We start from the raw sequence: 19,298 nt of genomic DNA, 5'->3' as shown, positions 1-19,298 counted from the left end.
TCTGCGGAGGCTGCGCGAAGAAGCGAGGTGCTTGCTGGGGCCGGGGCTGCGCGACGGCACTGGGGGCTGCGGTGAGCGCCGCGCAGGCCGTGCAGTTCCCAGCGGAGAGGCGCCGCCGCCATTGCCGCCTCGCTCGGTGAGCGCATCCCGCTCGCCGAGCAGGGCCCCAGCGGGGCGCCGGTACCATGGGCCAGTGCGGCATCACCTCCTCCAAGACCGTGCTGGTGTTTCTTAACCTCATCTTCTGGGTGAGCGGGGTCGCCGGGCGGGAAGGGCGAGGGGCCGGCGGCGCGGGTGAGGGGAGGCCTCGTCTGAGGCGCCCCAGGGCCCGGCGGCGACGGGGCCCTGCGGCGAGGCCCCTCGCGGGCTGGGACGGAGGCCCCGGGCGTAGAGGGCGGTGAAGGGAAGCCCTCGGGCGGCCTTCGCGGTTGAGCTTCTTGAGTCCCCGACCGGCTGGCTCCGCGCAGTGAGGCTGGGCCGACCCCCCCCCCCCCCACCTCCCCCCCTCCGGCCCTTCCCCTGGAACAGCCTGCTCGTCCGAGAGCTCTCAATGAAGATTCTTTCAGGACACCAGGCTTGAAATAGGATATTCCCCAAAGGGTCAGGCTCCTCTTTCTTTGTCAGGGCCCGGAGCCCCCGCAGCTCCAGTGGCAGTCCTGAAGCGTGTGAGCAAACGGTGCAGCGACGCGGGGACGCTAGCGGCACAGGGCTGAGGGATTTTGACTTCCAGTTCTTTGTGTATCTAGAACTTGTTATTTGGTTACCAGCCCAGAAAACTGAAAGGTTTCAATTTATTAAGCCAAATAATTCTTTGCCCAGGAAAATCATTATATTTGTTTGGTCATTGGGCGTGAGTAACCTGAGATTATAAACCTTGGTGAAATAGGATTCGGATGTCAAAAGATTTTGAAAGCGATGAGTTCACTTTCAATAAAAGGTGGCTTGTGAATTTTTTTGGACACGCCCCCGAAGAAAGGAGTGTTTATAACCACTTAGTTCATCTTAGTTCGGTTTCTTATCTCACCAGGGACTTGTAATAACCGGTGTTGTTCCTATCATTCTCCACCCTCTAGTCCATCTGGACCTTGCACCCGGATGAATAGTAAGCATTTCCCTTACATCGTTTTAAGAAACAAAATCCAGCCCGAAATCTTCAGCAGTAGAATAAGGTTCAGCCTCCTCTTGGTGTTGCAGCTGAAGTCCTCAGTCACCTTTCCTTCCTCATGACTGGCCAGGTTCTTGCTGTCCAGTCCCCAGACATTCCTTGAGTGTTCATACTTACTTTGCTTTTGTGTGTCCCCATTCAACTGCTCCTTCTCACGCACACCTAATTTGGAAGGAATCCTTGCCTCCTTACCACCGCGCCCCGCCCCCCCCCCCAACAAAGGATGAAGCGTTTCATATCCCAACCCCTGTAGCATAAAAGGATAATTCTATGTAATAAGGCATTTACTACACACTTACTGCCATAGAGTCTTTTAGGGTATTTCTGGTGTGATGGAAAGAGTCCCAATAATACCTGTTCAAAATCACACATGTGACATTGGGATTTCTATGATCTTTTCTAATTAGAACAGTATTTCTCATACTTTAGTTTGAGTTACCAGCCTTTTTAAAAGGTAAAAGAATATTTCAGTGATCCTCAAATGAGAAACACTCAATTAGATAATAAGGTACTTAGGTAGAGACTTGGCTTTGTATCCTTTACAGTTTCTTGGGATTTTTGTGGGCATAGCTATTTGACTTTGAAGAGTAAACTATCAAATGAATTCTATGCTATTCAGTCTCAGGGACTGGAATCATTAATGTAACAAAATATTAAACATATAGGAGCCATTTTCTTTAATTAATTTTTCATTTACTGTAAAATATCAGTTAATTCTAAGTGCTCATGAATCTTTGGAAATTGTGTATCTACTACTGGTACCTCTGTGGAGAAAGGTCATACCGAACTTCACTTGTGCTTGTCATAGTGGGTTATTGCCAAGACTAAAATCATACTGTGTAGTAAAAATACCCTTTTTCTAGGTTAGTAGGATAGTAAAGCTTTTGTGAGCAGTAATAAGTTAAACAGATATGCAGGGTCAGGGGTGGGAAATGTGGCTTAGAGCAGGATTAGTGGAACATAACTAATGAGGAAACAGTATTAGACATGTCTCCCACCTAACAGTTTAGGGACAAACTGTTGGAATCTGATGATGCTAGTAATGATAACTAAGATTTCAGTATTTATACCCAGGTAGTGTGCTGAGCACTTTACAGTCTGTGTCCTCACAGCAACCCTATCTGGCAGTAAATATTCTTATGCATATTTTACAGATGCAGACTTTATGGTTTACTGAGGCGAAGTTGCACACCCAAGGTGTGGCAGAGCCTGTGTTCAATCCCAGGTTGTCTTATTATCTAGAGCCTGTGATGTTAGAGCAAAATGTGATTTTAAAAGATTTGGAAAGGGGAAGGAACTCCTTAGCCAAGTTAAAGTCACTTTCTCTAAACCATACTAATTTTAACCTTGGTTAGAGCCAGTTCTTTCATGTAAACTACACTGACTTGTCAGTTTAAAAAATTAGGTCATTATGAGGAAGTACATAAAACAGATGTTAACTGGTTCTTCCTGAGAATGTAATGCATTCTTCAGTTCTAATAAGTGTATTCTTATATAATGGCCCCTCCCTCCTTTTAATGCCGCATACGTGGAAGAATAAACATTCCCTGCATAGAGCATATCAAAAGTTTATCTAGGTTCCCTGGAGCAACTTTGTGAAGACTATATTAGCTGTGTTGCACTAGTTCCTCACTATCAGATGGTAATGGCTGCTTGTGATAATGGCTGACTGGATTAATTGCTTTGGCAAGATCTTTATACCTTTTAATATCTTGATATCCTGTTTTAGTTGGCAGTTTGTTCAATGAGCTGTGGAAATAGATATGTACCTGAAATACTTAGCCTTGGCACTACATGACCTGCCAGTCAAAATTGTTAATGTGGACTTGACCTGGATTCTTTTGGATGGTGTGGTCTAAGAATATTAACTGTGAAAAGGCACAAACGGTCATTTCTAAAGTCCTAAAGGTTGCCTTATTGGAACTAGAGAGTTCCTTACCAAATTCCAGAATGTTAAGGCTTGAAAGATAATTTGGGACAAGTGAAATCACATGTACAACTTGAATCTCTACTTTTTGGAGTGGCATAGCTTTAAATGTAAGTTTATTAGTGCTAGACCATGATAATTTATGGAAGACAGGGGTGTTTGAGGTACATTACTAAATTTTGAAGACTGTTGGAATAGTCATTAGCCTCTTCTATTAACTGCACCCTTGTACCAAGATCAGAAAGGATTCTTAATTTGGTGGGTCATTTGCTGTGACCCAGAGGCCTCATCTAAAACTTTAAATCAGTACTTTTTAATTTTCAGGTTTTATTCTCGTAAGTTAATTGAGTACTCAGTCAAGTTCCATATTACACAAATTGCCTTTACTTTTTCTACCCTATAAGAAAAAACCAACTGGCTAGTATTTATTTTGCTGATGTGTCTTAGGTATTATATTGACTGCAAGAGAAAACTTTGTCCATGCTTATAGAATTTATAATGTGGCATATCTATTTAGACTTTTGTTTTTCATCCATATGAGAGGTGATAGTAACACTAAAATACCTATGGGGGTAGGAAATACTACATGAAAGTCAGATAACTTTTTAAGTGTCTTTAGAAAGAACTCCAGAATGTGGCACCTTCACTAATCATCGTTCACTTATATGAAGTACCGTATACATACAAATCATATTTGAAAGCCACATATAACCTTTAATATTTATCTTTAAAAAAATCTTTTCATACCACACTTCTATCTGAATATATGTAGTTAAAGAAAATTGCTTTGTTAAACAAATACAGCACAAATACTTGAGCACCTAGTTTATGCTTCTATTATTGATAAACCAATGGAAAAGACAGGGAAGGTCTTGTTCTTACAGAACTGACTTTCTAGTGGAGCAAGCAAAAGTAAGCAAGAAAAATATCAGATAGTGTTGCATTATGCAGACAGTTAAAACAAGGTCATATCATAGAGTGAGTGAATGAATGGCTGCCTTAGGTTGGCAAAGAAGGCTTCTCCAAAGATGTGAACTCTGGAATACAAGGAGGCACCGATTTGGGCATGATTTGGAGAAGATGAGGGCATTCAATACAGGGAATAGCCTGTAGACCTTGTGGCAAAAATATACTTGGTATCTTCAGATTACCAAAAGAAGCTTCAACTATAGTTTTCATGCTTTTGTTTAAAAAAAAATAGAGGCAACGGGGCACCTGGGTGGCTCAGTCGGTTAAGTGGCCGACTTCGCTCAGGTCATGATCTCACAGTCAGTGAGTTTGAGCCCCGAGTCAGGCTCTGTGCTGACAGCTCAGAGCCTGGAGCCTGTTTCCGATTCTGTGTCTCTCTCTCTCTCTCTCTCTGACCCTCCCCCGTTCATGCTCTGTCTCTCTCTGTCTCAAAAATAAATAAACGTTAAAAAAAATTAAAAAAAAAAAAATAGAGGCACCTGGGTGGCTCATTTGGTTAAGCATCTGACTTTGGCTCAGATCATGATCTCTCAATTCATGGGTTCGAGCCCCGAGTTGGGCTCTGTGCTGACAGCTCAGAGCCTGGAGCCTGCTTTGGATTCTGTGTCTCCCTCTTTTTCTGCCCCTCCCCTACTCGTGCTCTGTCTCTGTCTCTCTGTCTCTCTCTCTTTCAAAAATAAACATTTAAAGGGTGCCTGGGTGGCTCAGTCAGTAGAGCATCCAGCTTTGGCCCAGGGCATGAACTCGTGGTTTGTGAATTCAAGCCCCACGTTGGGCTCTGTGCTGACAGCTCAGCGCCTGGAGCCTGCTTCAGATTCTGTGTCTCCCGCTCTCTCTGTTCCTCCCCTGTTTGCTCTCTCTCAAAAATGAATATTTAAAAAAATGTATTTTTAAAAAATTTTTTTAAACATTTATTTATTTTTGAGAGAGAGATAGAGGCAGAGCATGAGCAGGGGAGGAATGGAGAGAGAGGGAGACACAGAATCCAAAGCAGCCTCCAGGCTCTGAGCTGTCAGCACAGAGCCTGATGCCGGGCTCAAACTCATGAACCACGAGATCATGACCTGAGCCGAAATCGAGTTGGACGCTTAACTGACTGAGCCACCCAGGCGCCCCAAAATAATTAAAAAAAATAAACATTTAAAAAATAATAATAAATTAAGAAAAATAAAAAAAAATGTATAATGAAATATTTCAAGGAACACTTCCTGTCAGAAATCTCCTTATACATATTTTGTGTTTTCCAGCACATCTTACACGTTTGAGTTAGGAATGTGATTCTTTTAAACTGGAACTTTCATCAGACATCCCGGAATTTGCTTCTCTGTTTCCTGTATTTCTGTCATCATGAATGACTGCTCTAACAAAGACTATGTCATTGGAACACACCTTCAGCTAACAGATTTTTTTCCCCATAATTGTTTTTAGTTCACTATAGAAGAAAAGCTGACTTTGTCAGTAAGCAAGTCATGGTACATAATAGATCTGTTTCTTACCTTGTCTTTGGCAGTTATGAAATTGAATGTTTCCAGTTATATTATTTCATTTTCAGTCATCTGTCCACTGATCAAGTGCCTTGTGACTCTGAGTAATCATTGACTGAAAGAACTCAGCATTGGGAACTTGGAATCAGCCAGGTGACCATATGCAGGAAAGCTCTCTTTAGTTGGATACTTATTTGCTTTTTAGAATATTTATCATGCATTGAAATATTTTCATGAATTTTATTCCATAAGACCCAGTTCGGGTTGGGATTTTTGCAGAAAATTTATTCCATAAAATTTATACTTGCACCAGACAGGTATACCGTAAGAATCATTCATTCACAAATGCTTGTTGAATATCTGTGCTTTACTTCACTCATAAATGCTTGTTGAATGTCTATACTTTACTTGTTTCTGAGAAATATAAAAGGCAAAAAAGGCATAGTCCCTATTCTGTAACAGCCCATGGGGAGAGGGAGCAGACAGGCAAAATCATCTAATACTTTATTGAATTTAATTTCTAGGCGCACTTTCCCCGTCTCCCCCTCAGATAACTCATGGATAGTCTCAAGTCTTTCTTTATTTCTTCTCCTTCCCCAGCTTAATAGTTTGGTAGAATTGGTAGAGGAGAAAAATTACTTGTGTTTATATATTTGTTTTTAATTTTCTAAAGGCGGTTTGTAGTAAATGCCAGCATATTGTATCTTACATTGTTGCTGCTGCTGATTAAGATGGACAAACTATAAAGTTTATGCATCCCAGGCTCCTATAGTAATAACTGACACTTTTTATAGTCAGAGGAGGTTATGGGGACAGAAGGTCTTAGGAAAAAAGTGCATGTTTAAATTCCATGCTTCTCAGATGACCCTTAGAGCCCTATAATCTGAAAACAGCGTTTCCATGCTGTTAAAATAATTTGGTTTTGGCAATTGGTTGATCTCCAATTACATTGCCACCCAAACTTTTGGGTCTTTTTAACTGGTAGGTATAATTGGATTAAGTGAATAACTTTGTTAAACTAGATAAACAGTGACATAAAAAACTGAATACAGAAAAAGTAAAAATAAGGCAGAATTGAGGAACATGACCTCTGGAATATCATCAAAGTTATAGCGGCATAAAAGGATTAAAATATTTTTTCTTTAAGAATAAATGACAGGGCTCTAGTAGCTCAGTAGGTTAAGCATCTGACTCTTGATTTTGGCTCAAGTTATGATCTCATGGTTCATGAGTTTGAGTCCCACATCTGGGGGACTCAAGTGCGGAGCTTGCTTGGGATTCTTGCTCTTCCTCTCTGCCCTCTCCTGCTCTCTCTCCCTCTCCTCTGTCTCCCTCTCCTTCTCTCAAAAAATAAATAAACTAAAAAAAAAAAATTTTTTTTTAAATAATAGTGACAGTGACATAGATAATGATGACAGGAGTGGCTTATTGCCAAAACTTTGCGACCCTAAGTAGGAATATTTTCTTTTTTTTACTTGGTCTCCTTGAAAGGTGATATTTATGGGGCGAAAAAAGAATAATGTGTTAGATAATCAGAAAACATCTGAAAATGAGTCAAAGCCAGGAGACCAGAGAAAAGTGATAAACAGGGGAGATTGGCAGAAGTGCCTAAAGTATTTGGGGTTGAAGAGATTCGTGTTTAATGTTGGTGGAATTCATTTGTGAGGGAACAACAGTCTCAATTTCAGATATAATTTTAAATATTTTACTTTTTTTATTATAAATAATATATTTGCTTTTTAAAGAAGACCCTAAAAAGTATTTTAAAACAAACTAACATCACCATAATTTCACATGCAGAGACAAACAATATTTTAGTGTGTTTTTTAAATGTCTGTATGTGATACATGTTTTCCCCCCTACCACAACACAAGTATATTATTAAATTATGCTTTAACAAAATATGTAAAGGCTATAATGCCAAGTATGCCTCTAGATGCCAGGGTTTTTTCTTTTTCTTTTGTTTTTGCTATAATTTTGTTACAGTATTATAACATTTTGATGAACATTTACCTTCTTCCATACAAATCTTTGTTTCTATCTGACTTATTTTCTTCAGGATAGGTTCCTAGAAGTGGAATTAAGTGGTATGAAAGCAGGGTGCCTGGTGGCTCAGTCAGTTAAGCGTCTGACTTTGGTTCAGGTCATTATCTCAGGGTTTGTGAGTTCAAGCCCTGCATTGGGCACCGTGCTGTTAGTGCTTGGGATTCTGTGTCTCTGCCCCTCTCCCACCCACTGGTTCTCTCTCTCTCTCTCTCTGTCTCTCTAAATAAAACCTTTAGAAAAAAAAAAAAAATAGGTATGAAAGCATAAATACTGAGGTTGGTATGTGTTGCCAGATTGCTTTCTAAAAAGATTATTCTGTATTAATTTTTACTCCAGTTCTTTTCTCTGTACCCTCACACTTCTTTGAATACTGCTTGGCTTAGGGCACCTGAGTGGCTCAGTTGGTTAAGCATCTGACTTGAGCATGGGTCGTGATCCCACAGTTTGTGAGTTTGGGCCCCACATAGGGCTCTCTGCTGTAGGTGCGAAGCCCACTTCTGGTCCTCTGTCTGTCTGTCTGTCTCTCTCTGCCCCTCCCTCACTTGTGCATTCATTAAAAAATTACGTTTGTGGGGCGCCTGGGTGGCGCAGTCGGTTAAGCGTCCGACTTCAGCCAGGTCACGATCTCGCGGTCCGTGAGTTTGAGCCCCACGTCAGGCTCTGGGCTGATGGCTCGGAGCCTGGAGCCTGTTTCCGATTCTGTGTCTCCCTCTCTCTCTGCCCCTCCCCCGTTCATGCTCTGTCTCTCTCTGTCCCAAAAATAAATAAAAAACGTTGAAAAAAAATTAAAAAAAAAAAAATTACGTTTGAATACTGCTTGGCTTTATTATTGACCAGTTTGTTAGACAATGATGTAATTATTTTCATAGCTTCAGAAAGTCTTGGTAAGAGTAGATGTAATTTCTGAAACAGGATTTGAAATCTTTGGAGTAGTCTTTTTTTTCTTGAAAGTTGATAAGAAAGTAAACGACATATACAGGCATTGGAGTTAGTAAAGGAGTAATTGTGTTTAATGCTATGAAGTATTTTATCAGAGTAAGAGTTGAAACAAAACATGTCTGGACTAGAGAATATTATGGTATGTAGAATGTTAAAAGATTTAAGGTGATTTTAAGACACTTGTAATGGCACAAAACTGGAGTTTGGGGAAGCTTTCAGAAATACCCTGTGCAGAATTACCAGTAGATTCCTTGCAAGAGAGAAGTATGGTACATAAAAATTAGTATGACTGTACAGGAAACTGAATTAAATGTTAAAAGATGTACATAAGATGGATTTCTGCTGGTATTTTCACCCTCTGCTTCTTTTTTGAAATCTGTTCTCTTACAAAGTCTGGAGAACACAGTGGTTTACCCCTTTCCTTTTCTTGACTGTTTTCTCCCAACATTCCAATCACTTTTACTTTAACAGTTGATTCTTTGAGGCAAAAATTAGTCTGAAGGAGGAGTTGACGAAGACAGACAAGAACTTGTCAGACATTGTGATTTTAACTGAGAGATCTCACATGGTCCCTCATCTTTACACCATCTTGATTCCTGCCACTTCTAGACATGAATCCATGACTTACAGCACTATAAGAAAATCACTTCTATTCTTCTTTGCTTTATCCTCCCCCAAATGTTCTATGGGATGCTTTCACCTTCACGCTTCTGAACTTCCATACAGGTACACTTTTCACAGCAGAGCTGTTATCTCCTAGCTTGTAACAAGTCTGTTTGGTTTTTAATAGTGCCCACATTCCAGTGTCAAGCTTCCCTGTGGTTGATGTGCCTCCTTTTGTTTCATATTCCTTCTTCCTTAGGAAATTAAAGAATTTTGTAGTTTTGTGTATTTCAGCATTTCATCAGCTGTTTCTTTCACAGAGGATTTGAAAAGTACAAAAAAAAAAAAAAAAAAAAAAAACCCAAAACAACTATAAACTATAGACAACTATAGTTTATGTAGTGTCTAAACTATAGAAAAAACAATCTTGTATAAGAATGAAATTTTTTTACTTTAGAAGATATTTTACATTTGTGTGTATGTAGTGGAAGGGTTAAAGGATAAAATGAATACCATATTTTTGGAACCCCCCAAAATTTTATAGCAAGATAGCTTTATTTTTTAGAGGAACAGCTTGGTGTGGAAAAACACTGGCTCTCCTAAAATTTTAAAATTCTGTGACTTAATTTAGGGCATCCGTTTTTTAAAAGGTAAAAAATTATTCTTTTGGTAGTTTCAACCCTCAGCCTTTTCTTTAAATTTCCCTTCACTTCTTTGTAAAAAGGATGAATATTTTTAGTATACTGTCCTGGCACAAATCCTCCTTATAAGCTCAGATTTTTTTCAGCGGTGACTAAAGCAGTGCAGTGCAGTTGCTTCCAAGTTCTACATTTCATCTCCTTTTCTATTGTACCTCCTCCCCCTCTGCAGCTGCTTTGCTGGCAAAGTCCTGATCCTTTGATAGATCCCAATCCCATCCTGACCCTTCAAAAGCAGGATTTAACCCAGCTCACCTTTTAACCTTTCTAATAGCCATAACTCCTATATTAAACATGTGTGACAACAAAGTCCCTATGCATACTAGTTCAGAATTATTTATTGCTTCCCCTCCATTTACCATACAACTCTACCTATGTCTTTCATACTGATGGTTAGATGTCATTAAAGAAGTTTCTTATTGTTGTTTTTAGGTCTTCATCTATTGTTAGGACACCTACCCTATATTTTTAAAGAAACTTGTCATTTCATAAGTTTATTTTTGCTTTGAATTTTCTCCATTTTATTTTTTTAAGTTTTATTTTTGAGAGAGTGAAAGAGTGTGAGTGGGGGAGGGACAGAGGGAGAGAGAGAATCTCAAGCAGCTCCACGTTCAGTGTAAGCCTGACACAGGGCTCAATCTCATGATTGCAAGATCATGACCTGAGCTGAAATCAGAAGTTGCACACTTAAACTAACTGAGCCACCCGGGCACCCCTCATAAAGTTGTTTATTATGCAACTTAAGATATAGACCCTATACAGATGTCATTAAAAGAAAATTTTGAAGTTGTCTTCTATTTAGGAAATAAGCCTGTGTTTCCAAGTCATGTGATTTATATACTCTCATATCAGCAATCAGCACAGTTTCTGCTCTGGTGTGTAACTAGTAAGTTGTTTCCCACTATGTGTTCAAAATAGAGTTCTGTTATGTTCTCAGCTCTGCTGTGTGAATTGGATGTTGACTGGTTTGCAGCTTGGGAAAAGATACTGCTCTCAAGTCTATTGGGAAAAAAAACAGGCAGCCTTACAAATGGCATCTCCTGCTAGCCTTCCATTGCATTTGTTACATGTCTGGTTGTATCTGCTGTTGGTTTGTTTTTCTGCTTCCTCAGAGTGTCACTTGCAGTTGAGTGCTTCAGTCTGGGTGAAAGGTAGCAGCACAGGAAGCATTTCCCTTGGCCCATTCCCAGGCAGCACCAAGTGTGAGTCTCTTCAGGTGGAAAACTCATCATTTTGTATTTAAAATGCAAGTATTTCAGTGTCTGTGCTTCAGATTAATTGCTGAGTATATGTATTTTCCAGTTTTATCTTGTTTTCACTCATATTTCTGTAGACTAAAATTTCATTTATTGGAAGCTCAAAATGGAGTTTTTTTTTTTTACTTATTTTTTACTTTTTAAGTTTTATTTATTTTGAGATGAAGGAAGGGAAAGAGAGAGAGAGCATGCACACAAGCAGGGCAGGGGCAAAGAGAGAGGGGGAGAAGGAGAATCCTAAGCAGGTCAGTGTGGAACCCAATGTGGGGCTTGAACTCAGGAACCTTTGAGATCATGACCTGAGCCAAAATCAAGAGTAGCTTAATTGACTGAGCCACCCAGGAGCCCCATTGTGTTTATTTTAATTAAGCCTTTTAAGAAATAAATATTGCCTTTTAGTGTAAGAAAAGCTAAGAACCCAAAGGATGGAAAGATGACTAGTGAAGACAAACTGCACACAATTTGATTAATTTGTATTTAGGATTTCTTCTAAATCAGTTGAACACTGAAAGTATTTAGCAAAGTATGTGTATACATACATGTGTGTGTTTCTATATTGCAGATATATAGTTTCTTTATACCAAAGAAAAAGTAGTATTTGGTAAGAATGTTCAGTAGTCCATGTACTTCTGTCATTAGTTAAGCTACTTTTCTTCTTTTCCCTTTCCTATACCTGCCTTCATCCCATAATAATATACCCCCAGATTAAGTATGTCAGTGAACTCTGAGAACTTTTGAACAGGCATGGTTGCTCTAAGTGCAGCATTTATAAACTAATCTATTCCAGATGTGATGGCCATCAGGAATTTAGTAAAATAGATTAAGTTGCCAAATCATGTTTGAATAGTGAACTGAACACTATACATATTAGACTGAAGAGAAAAAAAAAACACCAAAGCTAATGATAAAAATGGGGCAGGGGTGTGATTTCAAGGGAAAGGATGAGATGAATTGTACTCAATAAATGTTGACTGATTGTGCCAAACACCGTTTTAGGTGCTGGGTGGTGTTACAGGGCTAAAAGACAGGTGAGCAAAGTTTGTGCCCTAAAGGTATACTGAGACCTGTAGTTATAATAAGGGGGTGTGTGTGTGTGTGTGTGTGTGTGTGTGTGTGTGTGTGTGTGTGTGTATGTGTGTGTGCGTGCGCGCGTGCGCCTGCGTGCATGCGCTGAGATAAATGTAGTTGCAACAGTTGTAACAAATGCTGTTAGAGCCATGTAGGGGGTGAGTGGATAAAGGGCACCTAATCCAGCCTGAAAAACTGAAAAGGTCAAGAATTTGCATTTTAATGGGGACAAGGAGTTCTCAGGCAGATGTGGAGAGGGCATTCCAAAGAGAGCCGCATAGAGGTACAGAAGTGAGAATATGTGGTACATTTGGGTACAACTTTTCTCTCAGGGTGTTTGAAAGGTAATGGAATCTGAGGTGAGTAGCAAGGAAGAGCAGCTTTGTTCATCAGGGGCTTTATTTTATTTGCCTCATCCTGATTTTAAACAAGCTAATGTCTTGATCTGGTTTGCCCAAGCTAAATGGGTCCCCTAGACATAAATAAACTCTCTCATGTGAGAGAGTTCATGATATTTCTAGTATCATTGTAGAAGGCTATTTTCTAGTTTGGAGGTTAATGATTTATATGTTAATTTTTTTTTTTAAGTTTATTTCTTTGAGGGGGGCGGAGAGGCAGAGAGAGGGAGAGAGAATCCCAAGCAGGCTCCACGCTCAGTGCAGAGTCCAACGTGAGGCTCAGACTCACAAAACAGTGAGATCATGACCTGAGCCAAAACCAAGAGTCGGATGCCTAACTGATTGAGCCACCAGGCACCCCTATGTGTTAAATTTTAAAAAGGATAGTGAAATAATTCTTTTGTTGTGAAAGTCTCAAAGTGCTCTACAAATAGTAGCTCGTTACGCCAAATATTTTAACACTTAGCCTCACACTGCATTTGATCATTCCCATATAAGCAAGTGGCATTAGGCATTGAGCAGGTACACAATGATAGCAAAATGGACAACAATAGAGAGGAGAATGCATGTAAAACTCTGCAATTGGAGAATGGTATCTGGAGCAGAGCTGAAATAAGGCATATCTCTGTTCCATGACTTTCTACATTCACTTTCCCTTTAGGTGCTCTAAAACCTTACTATTCAAAGTGTAGTCCAAGAACCAGCAGCATCACCTGGGAACTTGGAAATGCAGAGTCCCATGCCCAGCCCCAGCCCTACTGAATCAGAGTCTGCAGTTTAATAAGATCCTTAGGTGATTCCTGTTCATCTTAGAGTTTGAGAAGCACCATTCTAAAGAACAAATCTAAGGGTTTGCAAAGTTCTTGAGTTGTTTCACAGTCTTGACTTGGGACAGTAAGCATTTTGAAAATGGATATCAAGGTTACTAGCAATTATTATATTTTATTTTTCCCAGTGGGTGGATAGAGGTTAGAAATGCAGATTCTGGAGTCAGATTGCCTGGGTTCAAATCCTGGCTCTGCCACTTCTGCATAATTTCTTCATTCGTTGAGGGCAACTACAATGAGCAAAGGGGTATCCCACCACCCCGCTGATCTGTGGTGGAGGTTTAGTTGAGTTACAAATAAGCCTTTGTTGTGTGTTTGGGGGTAATTTTTGTCAGTATTATTTATTGTATTCATGATTTCTTGGTCTTAACTGAGCCATCAATTATTGAAAAGAAGGTAGTGTTTGGGAAACTTTTCAACTTTAGTAAAGAAATGTTCTTACTAATGAATAATAGACCTTTTGGCTTCACTGTAAAAAGGTGTATAAGTAGATTTAAAAGTGATGGCAAATCTCATTAAATTATAACCTACTAAGAAATAGTAGGAACATTTTACTATCAGAGCTTAGAGACTTTTACCAGTGCTCTGATCTTGTTTTCTACAGGGGGCAGCTGGCATTTTATGCTATGTGGGAGCCTATGTCTTTATCACTTACGATGACTATGACCACTTCTTTGAAGATGTGTACACTCTCATCCCTGCTGTAGTGATCATAGCTGTAGGAGCCCTGCTTTTTATCATTGGGCTAATTGGCTGCTGTGCCACAATCCGAGAAAGCCGCTGCGGACTTGCCACAGTAAGTTAGCACTTTATTGACTGCATGTGTCATCATAATATGTGGGAATATTTCATTTGTGTTACTGGCTTGAATTGAACATAAAATTCCATAGACTCTTTGGCTCTTATAATTGGAACAGAATTAGCACTTGTCTTCTAGCAGTTACCTCTGGTAACTGTTTTTTATCAGTTTTTTAAATTTGTATTTAATTTTTGACAATGTTTTCTTCCTTACAGTTTGTCATCATCCTCCTCTTGGTTTTTGTCACAGAAGTTGTTGTAGTGGTTTTGGGATACGTTTACAGAGCAAAGGTATGTTGTCTACTCTAGTTCATGTTTTAAAAGGCAGTTTAAGTGTTTCGGGTGAAATAGAACAAACTCATTTTATCAAAGTAAACATTTTCTTATGCCTTAACTCCAGTTTAGTCACTGCTTTAAAAACCTAAAGTTGGGGCACCTGGGTGACTCAGTCAGTTAAGTGTCTAACTCTTGATTTATGCTCAGGTCATCATCTCACAATTTGTGGGATCAAGCCCTGTGTTGGGATTCTCTCTCCTGCTCTCTCTACCCCTCCCCCTCTCACTCTCTCACTCCAAATAAATAAATAAACTTAAAAAAAATCTAAAGTTAATTAGAAATTGCACAGAGAGAAGGCCCTGGGTGACTCAGTCACTTGAGCATCTGACTTCAGCGCAGTCATGATCTCACAGTTTGTGAGTTCGAGTCCCACATCAGATTGGCTGCTGTCAGCACAGAGCCCGCTTCAGCTCTTTTGTCCACATCTCCTTTATCTGCCCCTCCCTCAGAAATAAATAAACATTAAAAAAAAGAAAGAAAGAAATTGCATACAGAACAGATTGGTGGTTGCCAGATGTGGGGGCTTTGGCGAAATGGGTGAAGGGAGTCAAAAGGTATAAACTTCCAGTTATAAAGTAAGTCAGTCATGGGGATGTAATGTACAGCATGGCAACTAAGTTAATAATACTGTAATGCATATATGAAAGTTGATAAGGGAGTAACTTTTAAAAGTTCTCTCATCACGATAAAAATTTTTTATAATTATGTATGGTAAAGGAGTTAATTAGACTTATTGTGATCATTTTGCCATATAAAAAGATTGAATCATGCTGAAACTAATGTTAGATGTCAATTATACCTCAATTTAAAAAAAAGAAAAGAAAAAATACATGTAGTGAACACACAAGTCCAGTTTCCTGGCTTAATAAAGAGTACATACTAGAGAACTGAGCTTTTGTTTTATGTTTAAGAATACTGCAACGTTTCAGGCTCTTTTTTCTGAATAGTTCTTTCCATTGAAGTTACCTATATAGGTGTCAAAAGGTTGTGTTTAATGTGGATTCTGATCTCAGGAAGTCTCCTGTAAGCTTACTTGATTATTTATTTCAGTTTTAAAGTATTTTTCTGCTACAGTAATTTTTTTCTACAATGTATCCTGTGCTGTGTCAGTTGGGGTCTTGTGAGAAGCATATGCAAAGATGGAATTCAGTATGCGTGGATTCTGTTAGAGGAAAGGTCTGTGAGAGAACATGGGGAAGGAACCAGGTCTGACTGAGAACTGTTAGGCCTGATGCAAGTGTAATCCCAAGTACTTGTTAGTGTAATTGTGTGGTTAATTAAATATTGATGAAGTCTAAGAAAATGAGTACATGAAAAAAAGAAAATTGAATAATTTGAAGAGACTTGGTAAAAACAAGTCACTACAACTTTTTTTTTCAGTTTCATTACTTAGAGAGAGTGTGTGTAGTGGGAGAGGGGCAGAGAAAGAGGGACAGAATCCCCAGGAGGCTCTGTGCTGTCAGTGCCGAGTCAGACTCGAGCTCTGTCTCACAAACTGTTAGATTGTGACCTGAGCCAGAATCAAGAGTCGGACGCTTAACCAACTGGGCCACCCAGGCACCTCAATCACTAAAACATTTTTGATCAAATCAGCTATGAGTACAATTACTGTAAAAGTTTAGGGGAAATTTATTAATAATTAGTAGAATTCGACACTTTGATTGTGTTGCAATGTCTCTGCAGTGTAAAGAAACCCAAACTGGAAGTCGCTGTCAATGTACTAAGGATGTGATTTGTGCAGAACAAATGATAAAGAGCTCTAATCAGTGGATCCTATGCAAAGAAAAGACAGGCTTGCATTTTAAGATTGGTGTGAAATACACATTTCTGTGCTTTAAGCTAAATGAAAATGTTCATTTTTTTAAAGTTTTATTTATTTATTTTTGAGGGAGAAACAGAGAGGGCACAAGCAGGGGAGGAGCAGAGAGGGAGGGAGAGAAAGAATCCTAAGCAGTCTCTGCACTGTCAGCACAGAGCCTGACGCGAGTCTCGAAGTCACAACTGTGAGATCATGACCTGAGCTGAAATCAAGAGTTGGACACTTAATTGACTGAACCACCCAGGTGCCCCGAAAATGTGTACTTTTTCTAAAAGACTGTGATTTTCTAAAAGCCTGTACTTTTTCTAAAAGCCTCAGTTAACCAACCAACTACTCCTGACCATGCATGGGAGGCTTCTCCATTTGTTAACTACAGTACAACTGCATTTACCACTAATTTTTACATGTAGGATAATAATGAAAACAACAACAACAATATGTTCCTGGGATGGAGAGAGTATGTGAAAGTCAGTTTAGGGTCATGGTTAGGTCCTTTCATTCCACAAATATTCGAGAGGAATGGTTTTAGAACCTTGTCAAAATCATAGATGGCCTACTTGGATTTCACATCTATATTTGACAAACATATGTATATGGGTACCCATATATATACATACACCCAGTTAACCTTTGAACAACACGGGTTTTATATGTATAAATTAATGAATTATATGACATAAATTTCTGGACTCAGGGTAGAGATCAGCCAAAGGGTTTTCTTACTATTTCATATAGTCTCTACCCAAGACATGCTAGGGAATATTCAGCTATCATCTATATTACATTTCAGCTCTCTGTTGAAGGAAGGATTCATTTTAAAATTTGATTCATCCAGGCCTACCTCTAACCCCAGACTATTACATTTGATTGATTTGTTCATACAGAATTTCCAGCTAATCCTTAACTGAACTTTATAGGCATACCCTAGTGACTGTTCCACATGAGGGAGATGTTGTAGCCCTTTGTAAAATCCTTCTGGAACTTAAATTAGAGGCTGTTGTAATATCTGATCATAATTCACTTTCCTCATTTGAGGCAGGATAATAGAAACATTAAATCAACAAGCAAGTAATAACTTTTGGACAAGATAGTTTTCTGTTTCCCCCTTATTGAATTCTGTTACAGTGTATCTTTTAAAGATCTAGCCTGGGGACTCCAAACTTCTTAAGGGCAAGGCAGTCATCTTTGACTGTCCAGCAGTGGCAAGACACCTGGCATAATAAATGTTAATGAATTTATGGATCTGTTGAATGAAAAAAAAATTACAGGTCAAGACTTCTAATCTTATTTAATATAGCAAAGTGTTCTATTATTCTAACTTGTAAGTATTTAACTTTCTTTAAATTACCTCAGAATGAGAAGTTTGTTCAGATTTCCTCAGCCCATAAATTCCTGGTATGGAAAGGGGGAAATACACATTTTCTGATTTCTTTTTTAGAGCGAAATTGAGGACTTCATTTTCCATTGCCACTTTAAAAAAAAAAAAAAAAAAAAGCCTTTGTTCTGGACATAGAAAAAGGTGATTATGAGTTGAGATCCTACCTTCTGTGCTCATCCTGATGAATGAGGGTCCTGCCAACTTGAACACCGAGGCAGCTGTTGCCAGCCATTCCCGTCTGGCCCCTCTTTCCTCTTTCTTAGTCATTTCCTTTTCTTTTGCCTTTCTATTTGCCTGCTTTTCCTTTCCACCTAAGTACCATTTAAGGCTAAACAGGCTGCCTTAAAGTAATTAATTGGGGTATAACTTTAGGGCTATGATAAAGACGTAATAGAGGTGCTGGCTTGGTTTCGGCTCAGGTCATGGTCTCATGGTTTGGGAGTTCAAGTCCTGTGTTGGACTCTCCTGGGATTCTCTCTCTTTCTCTCTCTCTCAAAAATAAATAAACTTAAGAAAAAAAAGAGAAGTATTGTTACTGTAATTTATAATTTTAAATCAAAGGCATAATATGCCAATCTAATTTTCAAACCATTGATACATAAGGTACCAGGTAACTGTGCCCCAAAAAAGAATGTATTGGGTTTGCCCCTACTGGTTATCACCTTGTAGTTAAATCACATAACTGGTATAATTACTAAGTAGGTCTAATCATCTTAGAAGGGTAAGGAGAATCTGGTACAAACACATTTTACTAAATGGTACTTTTCTTGCCATTTAGTGGTTGACAGAAATAAGTTATGAAGTTTATTTCCTGTCGCCTAATTCATATAACATCAAACTGCACCTTTTTCATAAAATGCTACTTGTAAGGACTGATTTTTTTCACCTGCTGATTACTTTTGTGTATTTGGCTAAATCGAAACATTGAATAAATAAAATGGAAAGTATGTTGGTATTTGTTCCAAAAGTATCTTGTGGGAGGTCTTTATTTTTAATCTACTTTTGGAAAGGAAAATGAGTAAATCCAACCCACTGAAAGCTTATTTGAAAAGAAAAGCAGTTCATTTATAATTTAGGACATCTGTCTCAGGGTTCAGCTGCTTTCTCTCTCTTGAATAGATTGTTAATCTGCTGTCTTGCACACAGTCTTCTCTTTGAATGCTTATAGTGTGTGATGTAATGTGTCTGCATTTTTACCTGAATCTCTGTGGAGACAAGGAGAAAAATTTTTTTCTTAAAAGAAATTCACAAAGATATCTGACAACTCTGCATACATGTCAGTTAGGTTTCTTAGCTGGAGCCTTGACAAATGTTAATTTTACCAGTATTTTTAAGGGACCGAATTCTTTGTTTTGATTCAGGTGGAAAATGAGGTTGACCGCAGCATTCAGAAAGTGTATAAGACCTACAATGGAACGAACCCTGATGCCGCTAGCCGGGCTATTGATTATGTTCAGAGACAGGTGAGCTCTCTTCAGGTGAATTCGATTTTGAGGGCCAGTCACTGTTGGGTCAACCTTAAACTCAGCTATTACTGTGTAAATTAAACATGTATTTTTGTAGCCATGGATAGCTTCATGGTGTGTC

The 19,298-nt window shown here is 39.0% G+C and overlaps 1 protein-coding gene across 1 annotated transcript in view; it reads left to right on the top strand.

Annotated features, from left to right (window-relative positions):
• Nucleotides 1-22: 22 nt before the first annotated feature.
• TSPAN3 (tetraspanin 3) overlaps nucleotides 23-19,298 on the top strand; it is a 29,618-nt gene continuing 10,342 nt past the window's right edge. The window contains exons 1-4 of the mRNA XM_060617961.2: nucleotides 23-248; nucleotides 13,985-14,176; nucleotides 14,395-14,469; nucleotides 19,073-19,174. Coding sequence (XP_060473944.1) covers nucleotides 186-248; nucleotides 13,985-14,176; nucleotides 14,395-14,469; nucleotides 19,073-19,174 — 432 coding nt within the window. The 5' untranslated portion in view covers nucleotides 23-185. The remainder of the gene's footprint in view (nucleotides 249-13,984; nucleotides 14,177-14,394; nucleotides 14,470-19,072; nucleotides 19,175-19,298) is intronic.

The sequence above is a fragment of the Panthera onca genome, chromosome B3, assembly GCF_046562875.1.
Source record: "Panthera onca isolate mPanOnc1 chromosome B3, mPanOnc1 haplotype 2, whole genome shotgun sequence".
Taxonomy (NCBI): domain Eukaryota; kingdom Metazoa; phylum Chordata; class Mammalia; order Carnivora; family Felidae; genus Panthera; species Panthera onca.
This window is presented reverse-complemented; position numbering and strand designations above follow the sequence as displayed.